The sequence below is a fragment of the Dermacentor variabilis genome, chromosome 4, assembly GCF_050947875.1.
Source record: "Dermacentor variabilis isolate Ectoservices chromosome 4, ASM5094787v1, whole genome shotgun sequence".
Taxonomy (NCBI): domain Eukaryota; kingdom Metazoa; phylum Arthropoda; class Arachnida; order Ixodida; family Ixodidae; genus Dermacentor; species Dermacentor variabilis.
In genome coordinates, this window is record NC_134571.1 from 141,917,379 (window position 1) to 141,939,439 (window position 22,061).

The following is a 22,061-nucleotide window of genomic DNA, read 5'->3' on the forward strand; positions in this document are numbered from 1 at the left end:
GAGAATCCTTCGCGACGACAGAAATAAAATAAGAAAGAGAAGGAAAACATGAAAAGAGAAAGGTTGAATGAAGGGTGGTGCGCAGCGAGAGAAAAAAAAAGAAAAACGGTGGTATTTTTCGTGTTGACATGGCTACTCCAACCGACGATGAAGTGGCAACAGAACGGGACGAAAGATAGGGGTGGGGGGAGAAAGATATACGATAGCAGCTTGAGAAATTCCGTCGCCCTCGAAATCCGACGTTCGCACCAAAGCCCCGTTTAATTTCTAGCGATCACTTTCTATCTGTCCAAGTCTGGGTCGCGGAATTACTGAGAAAAAATGAGGGAAATAGCAAGCACGCCCGGCGTGCTTGTGGGGATCCGTGGTAAAAACCCGCACTGTTTGTGCAGGAGTACAAAAAAATAAAAAAAAGGAATGAAAAGCGATCGAGTGGGCGTCCGAGTGCGCCTGCACCGAGCCAGTTCGGGCGCGAACAAACAACGGGGAGCACCGCCACAGTGCTCGCACTCGTCGCAGACGACTTCCCCCTAGGGGCAGCAGTGTGGCATGTACACGGTGTGCGCAAGTTTAGCGGCCACGGCTTTTTAAAGAATAACGACGCCGAGATGATTGGACCCGATTAGTGCGCGCGCCCATGCAGCAGCAGCACCATCGAAGACCTCCGGCGACACACAAACCTTAGCGCTGGCGGAGAGATCCAAGAAGTAAAAAGAAAAAGAAAGCAATTTATATTCCGACCACGCGCGCGCGGTTTTCCTCCATCGAGGAAAAAAACGGTCCAAACGTCCCGCGAGGTCGCGATCCTCGGCGGACGTTGTCACAGTCCCTCGACGCGTGGCTTCTCCCGGAGGGACTCTTGTACGACGCGCACGCACGCACACACAAAGCACGCAGAAACAGCACCCTCGGACAAGCCCCCCCCCCCCCCACACACACACACACACACACTCGGGTCGGCCGGCTGTAGATCCACGCATCCGGCCGTGGTGGTGTCCCACCCCAGGCGCAAGCGAGGCAAGCGCCCAGACGAGCGCAGACCTTGACGACGACGGCCGCAGCCAGCCAATCGGGATGGGAGAGGAGGGGGTCTCAAGTAGTGAAAGGGAACGACGTGAAGAAAGTAAAGAGAAACAAAGAGATAGACGGGCTCGACAACCCGCTACACGTCGCGCGCAGACGACGGGCAGCCCGCAACCACGCCGCGCTGCGTAACGGCAGTGACTGACCTGAACCAAGGGCAACCACGTGTTTTCTTCGCGCAGAGAGTGCAGCGAGCCGTCGCCGTAACAGGACCGACCACCCTCCCCCTTCTCTCCCTCTTCTCCAGCAATCTTTCGTCTTTATCTTTCTTTTTCTTTTTTTTTTTTGTGCCCGCTTTGAGCGAACGATTAACGGCCGCCCAGTGAGAGAAAGACGGTCCGGAGACAGGCAGTAATTAAACTTCGCCGCGCGGCGCATACTCACTGCAGGCAAGCGCCACTGGCCTATAGCTGCGCCAAAGGCAGCAGCCGCTGAGTCAGAAAGTGAAATGAAAGAAAAGGCCGTCTGCAGTAGTTCGAATTCCCCGCTTGGCACTATCGTGCGCCTGCAGGTCGTGGCAGTCCCGTCTTTGGCGGCTGCCATGACTGCGCCTTTTTATGCTTACTATTCAATCCGAGTAACGGGACCTTCGGCCTCGAAAGACGAGGCCCTACGGAGTGAAAAAAATAAATAAATAAATAACGATTAATGGCCAGCTCGCTCTTTTAGCAAATATCCGTGATATACGTAGGCAGATAAAGACATGCAGCAAAAGAAGGATAAAGAAATATCAGCTTGGAGAAATCCTGGTATAAAATTCGCTTTTTCTTTCCCCCTCTTTCTTTTTTTTTTCTTCCTTCATATGGTCTCGAACTACGCTTGCGATGTCACGAATTTCGAACCCCATATTGTGCGCATGCAAATGCGCCCGTAGGTCCTCGAGCGACCCGCGATGCTCGTAAAGAACGGACGACGGTGCTGGCTATCGCTTCGTCTGGTCCCACGGGAACCACAAACATCGAGGGACGAATTATCGCCGTCATCGGAGGGCGCACTCTCTTCGAATACAGCCGAGTTCCTGAGGCGCAACACCGGCGCCAATTTGACCACAGAAAGCTCGACGGGCGGACAAAAATAAATAAATAAAAGAAAGAAGAAAACCCGAATACGCATCCTCCAAGGCCCATCTTCGAACGTTCTAATTTATTTACAATACCAAGGATCAAGGGAAGGAGGAGCACGCGCATAGCATCGCGACAGAAGAGACAGTCGTGCATATACGATGGCGTGGCGTTGGGCACCGCACGTATACAGGTTGTGCTTGCCAGAGAGACACGCGCACGCACTGTTCCGTGGCGCGCCGTAGCGGGAGCCGTGCACCGTGGCCTCCGAGTTCACCCCCCGCACGCGGGGTTGATCTCACCTGCTTCACCTCCGCCGCGGGTCGGGTCGGTATTGCATTATCTTCGGGATCGGCCCACGTATGGGGAGCGCTCAACGCCCGCTTCACCTCCGCCGCGGGTCGGGTCGGTATTGCATTATCTTCGGGATCGGCCCACGTATGGGGAGCGCTCAACGCCTGCTTCACCTCCGCCGCGGATGGCGTCGGTATTGCACAATCTTCGGGATCGGCCCACGTATGGGGAGCGCTCAACGCCTGCTTCACCTCCGCCGCGGATGGCGTCGGTATTGCACAATCTTCGGGATCGGCCCACGAATGGGGAGCGCTCAACGCCCGCTTCACCTCCACCGCGGATGGGGTCCGCATCGCACAATCTTCGGGATCGGCCCACGTATGGGAGCGCTCAACGCCCGCTTCACCTCTGCCGCGGATGGGGTCGGTATTGCACAATCTTCGGGATCGGCCCACGAATGGGGAGCGCTCAACGCCCGCTTCACCTCCGCCGCGGATGGGGTCGGTATTGCACAATCTTCGGGATCGGCCCACGTATGGGGAGCGCTCAACGCCCGCTTCACCTCCGCCGCGGATGGGGTCGGTATTGCACAATCTTCGGGATCGGCCCACGTATGGGGAGCGCTCAACGCCTGCTTCACCTCCGCCGCGGATGGGGTCGGTATTGCACAATCTTCGGGATCGGCCCACGTATGGGGAGCGCTCAACGCCCGCTTCACCTTTGCCGCGGGTCGGGTCGGCATTGCACAATCTTCGGGATCGGCCCACGTATGGGAGCGCTCAACGCCTGCTTTACCTCCGCCGCGGGTCGGGCCGGCATTGTACTATCTTCGGGATCGGCCCACGTATCAAATGGCGGACGCCGTCTCCGGTCCGTGCATTGTATAAACGCTAGAAAAGGGGTTTTAATTTTCGCGTAATAGAGTTATGTTTTCTCGTACATTCAAATTACAGTCCGAGAGCTATACTACCTGTAGGTTGTGTGGAAGTAGTAGCTTACGATTTTCCCACGTATTTTAGCTTGGGAAATTCAATTAGTTAAGCGGATTCCTTGCCTCACATGAACGGCCTGGATATGTGTGGTTCGAAATCCTTTTGCCGAAACGACGCCCGACGCCGGACTCGAGGTGCCGGACTTTCTGCGGCACTATCGCGTTACCATTATAAACGCCCGCTTGTTACAGGAACGGCGGCCCTAACGGCTCTGTGACGCTCCGTTCTCTAATACATCACGCCACAACATTACAGTAAGTTCACTGGAGACGGCTGTATGCTATACAGCCACAGATGAGCAGAATATTTCGCCAGGGCGACAAGGACGTCCCTTCGCAGTTGGCGCAACAGGCATTGGGTCGCGTCGCACATGCCGTTAAATGCACCACCGGCACAAATGTCACCACACGCGTCTCCATTCACGGGTCTTTGAGTTCGAGCTGCAGTGCGGGTCTTTGCGGCAACCCACACCGACAGCTGTACATGCCCTCGCGAGAAGCGAGAACCCTTAGCCGAGCAAGCTTGAAGACGTTTTTTTTTTTTTTCTGCGTTAGTGAACGAGGCTGTTGCGCGGCGTAAAGCTGCAATTATTTCGCGGAGTGATACCCGGCACATGACTAGAACGAGGAGATTAAAATTTGCCCTATAAGAATTGCAGCCAGTGGCGCAATCACGCCGCAACACCGGAATTCGGTATAAATTATACTTTCGTGCCACAGACAGCGGGGAGAAAAGAAGAAAAAAAAGTTACACAAGGCCCGTTCACAACCGGTCAGCCCGGAGATGCTTTATTGTCGCATATGTTCACACGCACGGCAGCGCTCGCAGGATGAATCACGCCGACATGGCGGACCACGCGTGCGCCTCTGCAACGAGCAAGGTCGTTACGTCCAAAACACCTTCGCTTGGAATGTGCCATCGTCCCCCCTCAGAGCACACAACAACGACACGAATAAGGCTGTCACGTACAGGTTATGAGAACAGTCGACGCTGACCGACCCTAACGCATACTTATAATACTCGCCCTCGGTGAGGAACTCAAGGCACGCCTCAGCACCGCTGTCAAACGCCTCAAAGCGGACGAGGTAGACGTGTAGCACGAAGAAGGAAAACAAAGTCCCGCAATCTGCCGCACTTCAAGTCGTCCTCGCTGTCAGCCGTGAGGCCGAAGTTAAATGCCCCATTCCACGTTCGCCAACTGCGGCCACACCCCACGGGAATGCGTCCATAGCTTAGGAAATTGGGAATCCGGTGCCAACACACTCGGTCGTAATACGATACCCACAGACATTTCTCCTTCGGGGATCTTGCTAAACGTGTGCCCCTAAAACGCGGAGAGATTCGGTAAACAACCGCAACCGTCGAAGAGTACTGCTATGACATTGGCGACTTTGGTATTTGCGTTAAATTAGGGTGAAAATCCTGAAATGCTGGCAAGCATCAGAGTGCCCCGAATGATTGACTACGATACTTTCTACGAATCTATAGTTCTGGTTTCGGTGAGCAAAAATGGAAGCGTCATCATATGACGTCACGATACACTGGCTCGCTTCGTTGCTGCGGCTTCCACACGTCAGCGCAGACTGAAGAATCGCAGGCGACCGTTTTGTTTATTTTGTTATGGTCAACGTAATCACGCCCAGCCGTCACGCTACACCGCGTCAGCAAAACTTACTTTGTGTCGTGACGCCAAAGTGATGTCGATGACGCCAGTTCCGGCGTTTGTATTGTGCAGGCAAATGCTTAGCTAAGTGTCGACAAGCGTGCGGTAGTGCTACTGCAATTAAAAAGAAAGCGCGTGCCCGTACTGATTTGAATAATAGTCTAGCCGCCCTGCGCCCAAACACTCCTGCCCATACTTTGCGCCGTCCTTGCAGGAAGGAAGTAAATTAGGAGGGAGCGTTACATCCCTCGGCCAGCCTTGGCGAGCTACCTCTTCGGGAAGTCATTCATTCCCTTGCGCTTTTTGCTTCGAAAAGTCGCGTCGAACTTGTGTGGGCTTCGATAAGCCCACACAAGTTCGGGAACTCGGGATTTACGTGGAATGGCGCGATTGAAATCGTTTTGTATTACTGGAGACACGATCGCGCATATGCTGGCTGGCCGTTATGGTCCCCTAGATGCTGTGTATTAGAGTATTACCCAAGAATAAAAAGTCATCTCAGGACAATTTGGTCCCTGCGCTCATAAGTGACCTTTCTGCAGAAAGAAAGAACACACACGCACACAAAAATGAGAAAAATAGAAAGGAAACGCCGCCCACACCGGCCCACGCTTATCTACTTGTTCACATTGTGTTACTTGCACGCGAGCGCGCCCGCGGCGGGCAATTAATTTTTCGCCCGCACAACGTCCAAGCAAGCTCGCAGTGGTACTTGGAATAAACACGCGAAAACAAAACATCAGAGAATGATAGTTACTCTCTCTCTCTCTCTTGTGCGCAGTTCTTTTCCTTGGCACGTCGTCAATGCTTGATCAAGATCAGATCGGAACCTTAAAACGCCGCTCTCAGGCGCCTGTGGCCCCGGCTGTGTGCAGCGGTTTCCGTTACCTGCCTCCAGATGGCAGCACCAACGCGTCCGCTGCTAAAATACTAGTCTCTGTACTCCGGCGGCACCTCATCGCATGCACCGCTTGCGCAAACGGCAACTGGCAGGTGCAGTGTACCGATATCAGTGTAGCGGCGAGACCAGTGAAACATTACATTCCTATGAGTCTCCTCCAGCGCTAAGCAGAGCGCAATAAGAGTCGAAGAGAGGGAGAGAGTACACATGAAAACGCACGGGTGACCTCCGTTTCTTGTGCGTATACACATGCATAGCTCAGTTAACGTGCGCTAGTGTGCGCAGCTTCCGTCTACGCAATCCTTCTTCGGAATTCGCGAACGATCAAACCTCTGACTACGCGCTACATCTGGCTTCATTCGGTGGCGGCAACGGATGGAGCGTAGTGCAAAATAGATGCTTCTCTCGGTCTCTGACTCTGTCTGTCGGCGCAAAGCTCGAAAACGAGATATCCTGGCGATATCACAGCCGATATGAGTGCGACCGTCGCGCGAGTATCGGAATAAAGATGACAGAAATAAATTATCGGGTCTCCACGCAACAGAAATCGAAAACCAGGGGGTACAGAACCAAGATTGTGCAACAGATCACTTGTAAGTACCATTTAGGATGTCGAATCGAGACAAGTTATATTCGCACAAATTGGCCTTGCATAACCGGCCGCACAAGGGCTCTAAGCGACGTCCAGACGAGCGTTCAATAAAATGGAACAGCGCTGCTGGAAGAAGCGTCGCCATAGCTAAGGAATGGCTTTTTTACATAACTCACGCCCTTAATCAGTTTGCAATGGGCAGCAGCCAATCGCGACGTTAATTACGTGGCCACAAACGCTGCCAGCTGCCAAAATGCCTTTTTAAGTTTCGTAGTAGCGCAAAACAAGCCGCGCGATTCCGATTCGCTTTCTAATTACGGATTAGCTGAAACGTTACGCAGGCGGAGGTCATACGAAGACCTCCGGGAAGACCCCACCCACCGCTATATACCTCGATCAAATTTGTTTTCGCGTTTTTGCCTAGACACGCACATAAAGTTCTGCAGATGGTCTCCGCGCGTGTTTGCTTGTATCTTTCTTTTTTTTTTTAATTTAGCACGCCCGTCCTGCGACCACCGATGTTTGCAAGCACCGTTCTGCCTTCTAGTCAGACACACCGTAAAGAGCGTCCTATCGACGTCCAGAAAAACCAGGCCACATGCCATTTCCATTCGTGGATGCTATTTTTGTTTATGTTGTTGCTCTCTCGGTCGCGTGTTCACAGTGGTGACGCGCACCACGCAAGGGGGCGCTGCAGCAGCACTCGTCCTTGAACAGCCTTGCCAACCCCACTGTAATTACATAACTACGATCGTTGTTCGCGCTTTGCGTAAGCAACTCGGCCGCTGGAACACCAGTGTCACCTACCCTGAGGGCAGCTGCGTCAGATGAGGATGGAGGAAAATGTGATAACGGCGAAAATTTCCCAATCATTGACATCTGGCGCACGATATAGACACTAGGCATGCGCGCGCGGATTCGTTGTGAAAGCTCTCCCGCGGTGTACCTTGGCGTACAGAAGTAACGAACGCTAAAGCTTCTTTCTGGGAGAGTTGGCGCTTGTGTCTCGTCCTTGTTCTTTCGTGGTTGCACGTGTTAGCGCTGTTACGAACGAACGCCCTCCGATCTCGAGTACAAATTTTGTGTCCGCTAAACACGATATCAACTTCAGATCCATTTGAGAACCTTATTCAGTAACTCGATCACGTCTTAAACAGGAATTGACAGTAACTGATACGTCATGCGTTGCCCATTAGCGGTTTGAAAAATGCTGGGAATGGGCACGACGGACGATGCGAGAGGCTTTGAGTGCGAGTTGGCGCTGCGCATGCACACCCAAACCAGGGCTAGGTTTTATTTTTTTTTTTTCACTTTTTTTTCGCGCACTGACATCGCTTTGTTGAGTCAGCGCGCAGGACTAATTCATCGAGAGACGGTTTGCAAGACGAGCATGCAGCGTTGCGCTTCCCATCACACTTGCTCCAATACGCCGAAGTCCAGTGTTTGCGCGCACAAGGGAAGGGCTGCCAGGCATCCACCACAGTGCACTCTACAGCGGCGAAAACCATACGCTCAGTCGCAGTAGGTGATAAAAAGCGACGATTACACTTGCGAAAAGACGGACGTTTTCTGCAAGTCAGCTCGAAAACGAAAGAAAGGATGAAGGACGCTTAGCTTCGCCTTTAAGAGCACAACGCCATAGCGTTCAAAGATCCCTGACTGCTTCTCAGGCTTCCCGGTAACTGGAGCGTATGTAACCGTAATGTTTAACGCGAAACGCTGGCCAGGAACGCTACGCACAAATGCGAGCTTTCTGGTTAGAAACGCGGCCTCTAACGTGGGCCGCGATGCGGCGGAGGCGAGCGACATCTGGATGGCGCTGTTGCAAGGAGCCGGGCGCGCCGCTCCGTGGCCTCCAGGACACCCCGCGCCGCCACGGGCGAATTCCGGACGCCGTGGCCGGTCTATGATTGGTAGAAACGCTCGAAACGGGGTTTCTTTGAATGTTCGCGTAACAGAGTTACGTTTTCTCGTATAGTCAAATTACAATCTGAGGCTATCATGTCTGTAGGTTGTGTGCAAGTCGTACTTTACGATTTTCTACGTATTTTAGCTTGAGAAATTCAATTATTTCAGTAGCTTCCTTACGCCACATGGAGGGCCTGGGTATGGTTGGTTCGAAAACATTTATGTCGAAACGACGTCTGACGAAGGACTTTCTGCGACACGGCACCCTTAACGCTATGGCGTTAAAATATGAAGTGGCCAATTCCCATCCTGAGGGCACTGCCTGTAAATAAACTGTTTGAACATAACCGAGCGTCACCCATCTAGGTCGACGGAAAATGCCTGTTCGTGCAAATTTATTCGCAAATAAACTGTCATAAAAGTGAATTTCACTATTCTTTTATTATTATTTGCAAGTATTATTTGCGAGGATCGACCCTTCGAATAAAGCGACTTCGTTACGACGAGAGGTTGGTGTAGCAGATCCCGCGGGGTTCAGTCCTGCGGTCCTCACTGGTCAACTCGCGCTACCCGCGAAGGTATAGCGGAAGCTCATCGACACATTGATTCTAACCCTCGTATTCTAGCACGTTCTTCCACTGAACTTTGCACCTCGACTCTAAAGCCGATGGCAACGCCACCAATCGACACAAATGGTCACTGCGCTTCACTGACACCCCACGGCGATACTTCACCAGCGTAGTGTCTTCTTTAGCCGAGGGGCGGTGCTGTGCTCAACTTGGCAGCAAACCAGGCGTCGCGAGTTCAAACCTCGTCCAGCAGAGTTACTGCATAGGCCTCCGTCTTCCGATTCCAGTCTTCAAGAAGAGCTTTGAGTTGAGAACCGTTTGAGAACACGGGGGTGAGAATACGAAGTGCTTTCGAGCGATCAAGACAAGCCGCTTATGCGCTTCGAAACCGTATCCTCTAGATGCTCACGGTATCAGTCGGCATCCATGGCGCCGACCTATATACGGGAAGTTGCGCTGGATATGGCAACAGCTACTACCCAACTCGAGGAGTGGAGCCAGCTGAAAGATTCGCGATTATTTCATGACCTGCCGCCGAGAAACGTCATGCTATCGCTGAAATCTCCCAACAACCGGGGCATCGCGTCGAACCAGCCATCATTGGAAGTTCACTACATGGAGCCAACTTTTCAAGGTAGTATAGCCTTTTTGGCTCGAGTGGCATTGCCTTCGTAGCGGTCACTAGGGCGTATACAACCAGAGCTGACAAGTTCCCACTAATCGGACAGCAAAAGCACGCAAAGATACTGACCGCTAAGGCCGATCCACACGACGGACCAAGTCTGCGGGCCGATCGGTCACGTGATGCGACGTCACGGCCCGCCGCAGTCTGCTCCGGCGCAGAGCACATCCACACGGCGGACCGCCATAGCAGACGGCAGAGCAGACCAACCAGCTGCACTCTCGGCCAGAGTGTTATCATTCCGGCTCGAATCTCACAAAGCCGTGGACTGCTCAACGAAGTATACAAAGCGAAAAAACCTCCTCGTCACTCCAAGAGGACACGGTGTTTAAAAAATATATCTTCTGCACGCACGTGAAGGCGGAACGGCGGACATGAAACGACTGGCTTGACTGGCTTTTGCTGAGCCGAAAACTAGATTGGATTTGGCTGAAGACACTCTGTTGCCGGACAACATTCGTTGGCTAAGCCAAAATCGCTGCGGTTTGCATGCGGTCCGCCGCCAAAACGGAAGCGGGAAAAGCCTTGGCGATTCGTTGGACCGCGAGGGCCGCGGTCTTGCGCGGGCGAACGGCGGTACGCACGTACTGGTGACGTCCTATCACGTGATGCGCGCACCGCGGTCCAAAAGAGCAATTTGGTCCGTCGTGTGGATCGGCCTTTAGGACCCCCGGGACCGACAAACCTTCTCCTTCTCAAGTGTTCTTTCCCATTCGCAGGCTGCCATTGGCTAATTAATGACATGCAGCATCCCGATTCGTTGCCATCTACGTCTCCTAGGAACAGTTGTTGCGCAATAACTTTTTTGTTTGTTTATATGCTCTTGGATACTGGCCTCAATGCGCAGTATCGCCGCGCGACACTAATAAAAAGTCAACATATTTGAAAGTATCCTTCAATTTTATCGGGAAAATGAAAGAGGCTGAGATGACGCGGTAGTTACACGCATATATACGCAAGGAAAAGAAGTCTGTGCGCCTTCACGCGATATCTCGGCTGTAATCGATGGCGAAATACCAAAGTGGATGTGTTGCCTTTAAGATTGAACCGCACTGTGTACGTGCTTGGTGGATGACAGCGCGGGCGCAGCGGCGGTGGCGGCATCGCAGCGGCATTAAAAGATGTACGTCACGCTTACGCAACTTACAAGGACGCCCTTGCAAGGACACACGAAAGGAAAAGCGCTGTCAATGCAACTGCGCTGTTACATTACTCAGACTTCGAAACTCATTCGGTGATGCGTTAATTGGGGAAAAGGGCAGAAAAGTGGATCCAGTGCTAGTATATTGGGGAAAACGACAAGTCATCGTAATTTGTTTTGTTTTTTTTCCTAATTGCGTTCTACACTCCAAGCATGGCTGGGCGACACTACAAAACCTCTCGAATTTCCGGCCTTACCGCGGGTCGGGGTTAGTTGCCCGCAGGAAAATCGCTACAAGATGAGAACGTTTGAAATATTACTTTACATTTAAGTGCAACTGTTAAGTCGATCTTTCACTGTAGTCGCGACTAAGGCAAGGCGCTCTCACAGTTTGTGTCGTCCCGTATAAGCCGATTGGGAAAAATAAAGTGCGCTGTCGCGGCGCTATCTTCCTTTTCTTTTCCTATTCAACTGAACACGCTATCGGCAAAATTGACCTGTATTGACCTAATTAACCTATCGCTGCATCGAACTGCCTGCTTCGAGGAGCCAAACCTCACGAATACGAAGCCGGCTAGCGGTGCTCTCTGGGCTGCGCCAGACAAATCGAGCGCTTGGAGCGGTCGAGAGCGACAAACGCGGGTACCACGACGAAGGCGATTTCGGCGTTTCGCGCCTGTACTCGAACGGGGGCATCAAGACGTCGAGGTTGTAAAGCGACGTTCCTCCTCGTGCGCAATTTCCTTTCGTGTCTCCTCGTTCGGGAGGGCAGGAGACGCGTGAGGGGTGCATGACCATCACGCGCAGCCGTTAAAAACAAACAGGCGGGCAATAAGAGCAATCACACTGACCGAGTCCCGTGGGCAGGAGAGTGTCGTCGTGCAGGTCGGCGAGCGTCATGGACAGCGGCCAGCCCAGCTGCGAATGAGCCGCGAAGTGCGCGCTGCGCCATGACGGGCTGACCAGGCTGCCCCCGCCCCCTCCTCCTGGGTGGTGGTCGTCCATGCCTGCTGCACACGAGGAGAAAGATGGGGCTCAGACACGGGGCGTCAAACTGCCGACGGAAATCGTTAACCAATCGACGCATCCGTCCGTCGATCGGCCAATCAGTCAGTTGACCGATCAATTACTTCGTCAATCAATCAATCAATCAATCAATCAATCAATCAATCAATCAATCAATCAATCAATCAATCGCCCGTTACGAAGCACCGGCTCCGAAACCTAGCCAATTCCCGCGTCTAAATTAAGAACCGCGCGAGACACCGGGACCAACGAAGAAAGACGCAGACAGCGCTGACCAACTATACAACCACCAAAATGCCCGAGTCTTTGCATTCACGATTCCAGCGACTGATTCTCGGGAGCAGAACAGTATAACTGCCGTCCGGGGTTGCATTGCCTGGCTGTCCTGTAACAATAAAGTTGCGTTATAGCACACGTTACCCGACACTTGCAGTAAGTCGAGCGGCACCACTATACGTGTTGCTCTACGCGGGAGAAACTGTTGATTGATTCATTTATTGATTGATTCGTGCAGTTTCACGTCCCAAAAAGCACTGAAGCGACAAGATTCACCGTTATGGAGGGATTAATCGTGACCACCTGGGGCTGTTTAATGTGAAAGCACAATACACAAGCGGCCTTTTTTTTTTTTCTTCATTGCGCTCCCAACGAAAAGGGGGCGCCGAGTACGGGAATCGAGGTTCCGACCTGGTGCTCAGCAGCAGAACGCCATAGCCACCACGGTGCGCGCGCGCGCGCGTTTGTGTGTGTGTGCGTGTGTGCGTGCGTGCGTGCGTGCGTGTGTGTGTGTGTGTGTGTGTGTGTGTGTGTGTGTGTGTGTGTGTGTGTGTGTGTGTGTGTGTGTGTGTGTGTGTGTGTGTGTGTGTTTGCGTGCGCGTCAGAGAGAGAGAGGCAGAGATAGAGAGGCCGGGTTCGCATACCACGATCCTTCGGTACGATTGTTAGAAATGAGCGTACGACAGAACAAAAGCGTCGTCGGCGCTCAAGATCCGCTCGGAGAGCATAAGGCACGGAGACTCTCCGGTTAACTCCTTTGTCGGTCCTGGAACCGCGCTTTTCTGAGAGGCATCAAAAGCAGGAGCCCACACTCCTGGAGATCCCTGAACGAGCAAAACCGTGGCAATTTGACAGGACCGGAGAAAGATTACAAGACCAGTAGAAAAATGATTGTAAGGCTGCCAAAACGACCAGCGGCGAACCAGATAAGCTACGTGTCACGCGCGAAGGAGAGCATCCCGAAAAAATACGAAGGCACTGAAAACACGTTTGGAGGAATCGTGTGTGGCGTACACCGCCAGCTTCGATCGCCGCGACCGCGACGTTGCATCCCACGCAGTCGACGGCATCACGACTAGCAGAACGACTTGTCCAGCTAGCAGTCGTTCTACGACGTCACCATTACACGACTTCATACACTCGGTGCTTTCCTGCTACCGTGAGTACCGTGGGTCTTTGCTTATCGCGTGTCGCGCTTCTACTGAATCTCCGTGTCGCCAAACCGCGCTGCATCGTCTACAAATTGCGAAGACACGTATCTACGCGTTACGAGTATGAGTTACCAACTGGTCCACCGGTCGATCCAGTTAAGTCCAGAAGGTCGGGACCTGTCTAACCGCGGTCCTCGAAGGCACAGTTCTTGTCGGTAGCCTCCCATAGCTGGAGGGGAAGAGGGGTGGGGAGAGAGGGGGGGGGAGCAGGAGGCTTTATAGACGAGCACGAACGGCGGCGCTTCCGGTATACGAGAGAGGTCGGGGAGGTATGCGACACCCGCTGGGCTCCTTTTACGGCCCAATCCATCCTCGCGCCTTACATCCGCCATGGAGCAGCGGACAGACCTCTGAGCGTTCAAACAGCAAGGACACTTGCGCACGCACGAACATGCACTTGCAACCGAGTTTCACGTGGACGGCAACGCCACGTCTTCAGTACTGCGGCGCGTCCAGTCGCGGGACCAAAGCCAAGAGCGAGCCCGAAAAAGAAAGAAAGAGAAAGGAAGAAAAGAAAGAAAAAGCGGGCCCGACCTACGCACCCATCGATATCTGTGTGCAACCTAGCGGCGCGGGGGCACGCATTTGTTGTTTCACCGAGCTGCTTCCAGAGAGGCCGCGTGAAGAGAGAGAGGCAGGCACAATCTTCTCTCGCCCTCTCCGCAGTAGGCCAGAAACAAGAGCGGCCCATCCAGGCGGACGCCACCCAGTTGCGTGCAGAACTGACAACCACTAGCTGTCCGCAGATGCCCCGGAGAATGAATACCGCGCAACATGTGTGTTATACTGGTCGAACTCCGCCGTATTGTTAAATGCGCCATCTTGTCATCCCTGGTTGGCTCACGGGGTGGCTACGCTTTCTCTGATTGGCTCAAAACGCCAACGTGGCGGGGGAACTAGGGTGGAGACGAGCGAGGTTGGGGCGGAGCAAATGGCTTATATGTTGTCTAGTTAACGCGATGCAGAGGTTCGAGGGTAGCTGAACTAAGGGCTTTGATGTTCGATACTAAACGTGAGCATATTGGACATATCACATTGAACGCGTATATTAAAGGATTGAGAATAGAAAAGCCCGCCTCAGAGCAGAAGCTCGCGGATGATGGGAGGAATAAAAAAGTTCAGTGGTAGCGGGAAATGGGAGAAAAACGCATTAGTTTTACGTCGCACATGTCCGAGGTCCAGGATACGTGGTTAGAACCACGTTCACCACATTGCAAAGTGTTGTTCAGCAGCTCACTCGACAGGTGCTCTGCCTCTTCGAGGAGCAAAGTGCAATTGACGGAGGTCGTGAGCAGACCACCGTCAATTGTGACATATGCACATACATAAGCTCATCTAAGCTCTCCCTACCGCTCTCTACTTCTATCATGTCACCGGCTTCCCACACTTCACGCATCCAACTTTTTTTTTTCCATTTTGACACTCCTAATGCCACTCCAACGCATCATAATCAAATGTGATCGCGGAAAAGGACAATGACAGAAGGAAATATTTCGCATCCTGACTAAAACGAAAACGGGTGAGTACATGAGTAACTGCCAGGAGGAAGCGACGAAAGGGGTGGATATGGAATCCGTCATTCAACAAAATTACAGTACGCCTAATTTACAATATACGCTTAGCTTTGGTAGCACAGATTTATACACTACATCGTTTCCCCTATACACGCACGGCTAGTGCAGCTCGCTTGGTCGTGAAAGATGACACCGATCAACAGCGACCCTGCTGAATATACCTGCACCGTACCGGCGCTCGAGTCGCTGTCCTGTGCCACTCTTTGCAAGAGGAAAACAGACAGCCACCTCTCTCTTCCGGTCGTTTCGAACGAGCGAGTGCAGTGCAAACCCGAGTTAGCGCAGAGCGCTCACTGCGCATAAATTACGTGCAGGTACTAGAGGTCAGACATTCTGCAACGTTAACTCTTCTCGCTAGGCGCACACACGGCACGGATGAAACCACTTCTATCGTCGCGTCTTAATACGAGGGGCAGCTGTAGTATCGACAATCTCAAGCGCAACCGCGGTCCAATGCGCATTCCTGCTAAAGAGCGGCAGAACACTTTTGGAACACTTCGTATTCCTGTTCTTTGATGCGATATTCGAGAAAGACCCATCTGTTCAGTGTGCCATGGCGACACTACAACACGTCATCCTAACAGATGCATCAGGTTGAAACCGCACCGCTTATTATGGGTCGGGGCCGTCGGGAACGCTTCCTGCCGCGGACACTTCGACTCGCAGGTGAGCGATCAGCTGCAATCGGCGCGATCAGGTGTTCTCCCTCTCAAACCTCGACCGAGAGCTAGGCTACGTTTAAACTTTGCCGGCGTACCGAGCACGCCTCAACCTACAGCTAGCGAGAATGTTCACTAACACCATCTGCAGTGGCGCACCAGGCACGGTTCCTCGCGCCCGCATCTTCCTCAGCCGCTCGCGCTGCACGGAAGCGCCCCGGACGCAGCAGTGCCCCCTCCCCTTCCCCCCGAGAAAACCGAGAGTGGGGCCTCTTAGGGCCGATTTACGCTCAAACCGCCCATCGCCGCACGCCGCACCGCATGCATGCGGTTCGTGAAAAACGGGCGGTCGTCGCGATCGGTCACAAAATTGCATTTACGCTGAGTCCGCATGATGCGGTGCGGTTCGCATGCGCCCTCTGGTTGTCCAAATAGGTAACCAGCAACTGGCAACATGCATCAGCGAGTTGGCAGCCTCGTGTGCTGGCGACCAGCAATATTTCGCATCGTGCCTGGATATTATTATTACGTTTGCTGTATTATTAGTTATATTTTTATTAGTTAGCTCTAGCGGTTCGAATGCGCCTGCATGCGCACTTCGGTTTGGGGACGCGACGTCTGTTGAAAGCTGGTAAACATTCGGCAGTGCGCAGAGCAACACTGTTCGAAGTCGGCAACTATCGCCAACAGCAGACGACACTGTCATACTTTTGTCGATGTAGGTTGAAGCTTCCGCGTCATGGTGAAAACGCGACTCTTGCACTGTCATATTCTGTGCTGCATGTGTGGCATTGACGTGGTGACCCACCTTTAGAACACTGTGCCGTCGACTCACCTGTGCCGCTTTTTGTATTATTTATTTACTTGCTACCGCATAATGTTGCGACAACATACGTCACTATGTGATCGGTTGTGTACGGCGCGATGGCGCACTTTTTGTAGCTGTGCTAGCGAAAGCTTGTGTTGTGGAGAAGCGACGCACCATCACTCCTCGGCTGGACGAAGCACCAGCGCGGAGAAACGGGAAGCGACATTATCCCGAGTCGAGTTCTGAGAATCCTCCGTCGCCCTCAGCGTCTCGGCTACCGGACAGGGACCGAGAGTTTGCCCCCTCGAACACATGCAGCTCTCGCCTGCGTCTTTTGTAGAAAATAAACGCAGTCTGTTTTCTGCCACCAACCGATGCGCACTCCTTTCACGGATGGGGCCAGACCCCGTACGTAACACTGGCGATGAGGCAGGAGTTGCGAAGCAGATATCTATAAGTTTTCGCAGTTAAGGCCATGGCTAGACAGGACGAATGCACGGCGCTGTCGAGCCTTTCTCGGCCAAATCATGGGAATCGTGGATCCAGCGCCTCGACTTTTACTTCGTGGCGAGCGACGTCAGCGAAGAAGCGGGCACTTCTCCTCACGCTTTGTGCAGCCGACACTTTCGAACACCGTGTGCGCGCTGATAGCGCCGAAGATCCCGGCAGAAGTCAACTTAAATGATTCAGTGACACTTCTTAGGCGGCACTTCGACACCAGGACATCCGAGCTTTAGAGCCGGTACGTGTTTCAAAGACCCGACCAACGGCCAGACGAGTCGATCAGCAGCTACGCTGCGGCCCTCGGAACCTTGACAGCCGACTGCAACTTCGGAGCGCTGCCTTCGGCTACAATATCGACGACGTCACCTGACACCCAAACGACCGCTTCAGCGGCGAACCCAACTATGCCGCCCCAAGATGTGATGCTGCGGGACAGGTTCGTCCGCGGCGTCTGGGACGAACATCTTCCGCAGACACTGTTCGCCGAAAAAGCCTTACATTTCAATGCGCTGTGGACTTAGCCTTGTCAGCGGAAAGTGCGTCAAGGCATCAGCGAGATATCAAGGGAGTGGCAAACTCGGAGGAAATTAACAGGACGTCGCAAATCAAGCCAGGAGGCAAGGATACGTCAGCGCGTCATTGCTATCGATGCCACGGCTTGCACGACCCTGAAACATGCAAATTCAAGACAGCCGAGTGCCGTTTCTGCTCCAAGGAAGGTCACGTCTTGCATGCCTGCATCTCAAAGAAAAAGAAAAACACGGAACCACGCTCCGACAACTAGCAGCAATGGGCACACAGCGTCAAGCCACCACCTGTCAGCAAATCCTGCTGCAAGCTGCACACAGATAGTGTACGTACACACTGCCCCAAGTTGCTCGTGGACTTGATAGTGGAGGGAAAGCCAGTCCAGTTTGAGGTGGACACAGGTACAGCATGCTCCCTGATAAGCGAGGACACGAACTACAGAAGGTGGAAGAAAAGCACTCCGTGGCTTTCATGCGAGCCGCTCGATTTGTGCACATGGTCAGGTAAACAATTACACGTCCTGTGCTCCGCACAAGTTCATGTGATGTTGAGATCAAAGGACTATCTGCTGCCGTTGTTGGTTATGACGGGCACCTGGTGCAACCTCCTAGGAAGAGATTGGTTTTTGGCACTTCAAATTCAGGTGAAGGGGATCAACCACATTGGAGAGCCAGCACTAGAAATTACAGAGGTCATGGGATGACACCCAGGTGTCTTCAAGGAAGGCATTGGAAGCTATACAGGTCCTTTAGTTCACCTGGAACTCGGAAGACGGTGCGACAGCAATGTTTTGCAAGGCTCGTCCAATTTCAGTGGCGCTGCAGGCACTTATGGAACATAAGCTTGACCATCTACAGCGCCAAGGTATCCTAAAACCAACGCAGCATACCAAATGGGCAACCCCATTGGTACTTGTTCAGAAGACCGACAGTACACTCAATGTCTGTGGTGACTACAGGAGTACTGTTAATACTGTTACTGTTAATGCAGCAGCGAAGAAGGCATCTTACCTGCTACCAACTACAGATGAAGTGTTTGCAAACCTACATGGTGGAACCCTCTTCTCAATGTTGGATCTTTATCAAGTATATCAACAACTGAAAGTTGATGAGAAAACAGCAGCACTGCTCACAGTGAACACCACAAAACGACTAATCAGGGTGGAATGCCTCCCGTTCTGAATTTCCACTGCACCAGCTATCTTCCAGTGCCTGAGGGAGACAAAGATACCTGGAATTCCAGGGGTGAGTGTTCCTCTTGACGACATCATTGTCAACGGGAATAGTGCAATGAGCACGCAGAGCATCTGAATCAGGTTCTGTCGAGACCAACTGAGAAAGGCTTACGCCTCAAGAAAGAAAAGTGCAGGTTTGGAATTACGTCAGTTTAGTTTCTGAGACATCGAATTGATGGCAATGGTGTTTGCAACACCGAGAAAAAGGTTGAGGCTATACTTCAAGCACCCAAACCATCTGACAAGACATCCCTAAGGGGTTTTCTGGGCCTTATTTCATTTGACGACTGCGTTTTGGAGAACAGAGCAATGGTCGTGGTGGAATTGTATAGGTTCCTAGAGAAAAACACACCCTGGAAGTGGAAGAGCAAGCATCAAGCCAATTTCGAGGCACTTAAGGAGATGATTCGTGCATCTACAGTGCTCACTCACTACGACGGGACGAAGCCCCTTCCTTTGTCTGTGGACGCATCGCCGTACGGCGTTGATGCCGTCCTCGCTCGGGAAGATGCTATTTGCCGAGAGGCACCCATTGCATTCAGTTCATGAACACTGGGAAGTGCCGAAAAGAGCTACTTCCGGATCAACAAAGAAAGTGCAGCAGTAATCTACAGCATCAGTCATTTTCATAAGTACACAGCTGGCCGGCATGTGACCATAACAGATTGCCAGGCATTGATTGTAATCGTGAGTGAAACAAAGCAAGTATCCCGGGTCTTTTCATCAAGGATTATGCGATGGTGCCTTAAACTAGCAACGTACGATTACAAGTTGCTGTACAGGCCTGGCCTACTGCACCAAAATGCGGACACTCTAAGCTGACTTCCACTACTGGCACAAGATGAACCTTATCCCCCAAGAGACGTGCTCATGTTGGCTACCATGCCCAGCTTCGAGCTTTCACCGCGTCAAATAGCACGAATGACTCGAGAGGACTCAGTTCTGTCCCAAGTGATTGAGGCTGTTTCAAATGCTGAAGTTCATAAAACTGCCAAAAGAACAGTTTTCATCGTGCCGGAAACTGGAGACTGAGCTTTCAGCACAGGAAGGGTGCCTTGTTAGAGGCTTCTGGAGGCGAGAAACTACCTTCTTAAACTCGCACCTGCAAACCACCATATAATTGTGGTCATGAAGGCATGTGCACGAAGGTACTTTTGTTGGGCAGGCAGGCATAACAGGCCATCCTTCATTTCAGTAGAAGTTGAGAGCTTCCTAAAGAAGAATGGGGTGATCCATGTAACAAGCACACCGTACCATCCTACAACAAATGGCCAAGCAGAAAGGATGGCTTTTGAAACAAAACGAGCATTAGCCAAAAACAAGGACGAAACATTCGCGTGTAGGCTGGCCCACTTTTTCTAAAGCAACACACCACCATCTGCACATCAACGGGTGAAATGCCAGAAGCACTTGTGTTCGGGCGTGAGCTGGATACAGCTCTCACGTACACTCAGCCCCAAGCAAAAGCGAACAAAATCCATACCAACTGCAACAGGGACACAAAGTCGAGAGTACTCGCTGTCGGACAAGCAGTTTTCTTTTGAAACTTTGGAGGGAATCCGATCTGGACAGAGGGAACGGTTTTGGAAAAGCTAGGCCACAGATCGTGGCTCATTAAAGGCCCCAACAGGTTAGTGCGATGACAATGTGACCACATCAAGCCTGGTATTTTGAGATACTCCACAGAAGATTCGGCGATACAGAATAAGGGCTGTACGCTAACCGCGAGCAGTGTCCCGCTCCCATTTATGCTTGGGATAAAAGCAGATAACTCCACGTCGTCAGAGGCCACTCTCTCAGGAATGCTGGAGCCTTCGCAATCATCGGTGACCAAACCAGAGATCGGCACTGCCCCTGAGACCGTGCCAAACACAACTGCAGAGTCATGCCCGCAGCGGGAACGACACCCTCCGGATCACTACGGCGACTCCATCTGAGAAGGGAGGCAAGTGTAGTGTACAAGCGATGCACCACCACTCCTCGGCTGGATAAGGCACCAGTGCAGACGAAACAGGAAGCCATCCCGCCCCGAGTCGAGTTCCAAGAATTCTCCATCACCTCCAGTGTCTCGGCCACTAGACAGGGACCGAGAGTTTGCCCCCTCAAACACATGCGGCTCTGATCTGCATCTGTTGTAGAAAATAAACTGTTTGTTAAAGGTCTGTTTTCTGCCACCAACCAATGCACATCCCTTTCACGGATAGGGCCAGACCCTGTACGTAACAGCTTAGAAGAACGCGCATACAGGAACACACAGGTATATCTAAGCCAATGAGCAAGGGATCTGTCACAGCAACAGCGTAGCACGCTGAAGCGCCGCAGCATTATCTATTAACATACTCCTATATAGATGGTTCTATTATCACGGAATACAGCTGTGTTGATTGACAAGTCACTTCGTCACCGAGCACGCATGTGAATCATCAACAGTGGCTTGTTGATTTAGTTGCACTTTGCTGCTGAGGTCTCTTTAGTAGCTGTCAAGTTAATAGTGAGCCTACAATTACTTAGATGATGTAATATGGCATCGCACTTCTGAACAATGATGTTACACCGAATGAATGTACAGGAGCGCACAGAGCTAGCATTTGTTCATTCTATGTTACGTCGTTATTTCAAACTGCACTGCCATGTTAAGTCATGACTAAACAACTAGCCATCAGTACGTCTTGAGCAATTGATTAAAATTATGACAGACATAAAAGTGATATGTACATATCACAGTTACTTCTTCAGGCAGAGATGCTTGTCAGATATGTTTTCAAGAGAAGAATGTTTGCATGAAAACAAATATTAATTCATATTGCTGAAAAGACACCACATATAGGCGTGAATTCACCTAATGTTTACATTTCTTGTTGGTGCTAAAAATGTCCCTGCCAATAGAAGTAGTGTTATGTCATTCATGCCTTAAGAGATGACAGAGGTTTACAGGGTACACAAGGCAGCAATGCCCATGCATAAAGGCCTGGGTGGCCAATCTGCTGCCCCTTCACTATTTATCCATACCTCTATCAGCATTTAAACAGTGTACAGCCTGTGGTCAAAGTGAATACAGGCATGCTTGCTCTCTCAGCAATGGTGACAATCAAGGATGATTGCCTTGAGACCGTTTGCTGCTGTAAACATCATTTATGCATGCATTCTCTTTTTATTCTTTTCCCTAGATAAAAAAGAAGCTTGCACAGTCAGTGAGCTATAGCAAAGTAATGTTATTTGATAGCGTTGGGCATGGCCCTAATCTCATTCATGTAGTGACAACCTAGCTAGCTAATGCACAACCACATTAAAAAGAAAGAGAAGTGCATAGGCGAACAAACAGGTGCACAGTACGTATACTTCATCTCAACGCAAA

The 22,061-nt window shown here is 51.8% G+C and overlaps 1 protein-coding gene across 6 annotated transcripts in view; it reads right to left on the minus strand.

The window, feature by feature from the left end:
* The window catches only part of aop (ETS variant transcription factor anterior open), a 179,995-nt gene that overhangs the window by 44,328 nt on the left and 113,606 nt on the right, over nt 1-22,061 (minus strand). For 3 of the 6 annotated variants that reach the window (XM_075690490.1, XM_075690488.1, XM_075690491.1), the window contains one exon: nt 11,738-11,896. In XM_075690490.1, coding sequence (XP_075546605.1) covers nt 11,738-11,896 — 159 coding nt within the window. The remainder of the gene's footprint in view (nt 1-11,737; nt 11,897-22,061) is intronic. The other 3 variants (XM_075690489.1, XM_075690492.1, XM_075690493.1) reach the window with 1 other exon arrangement.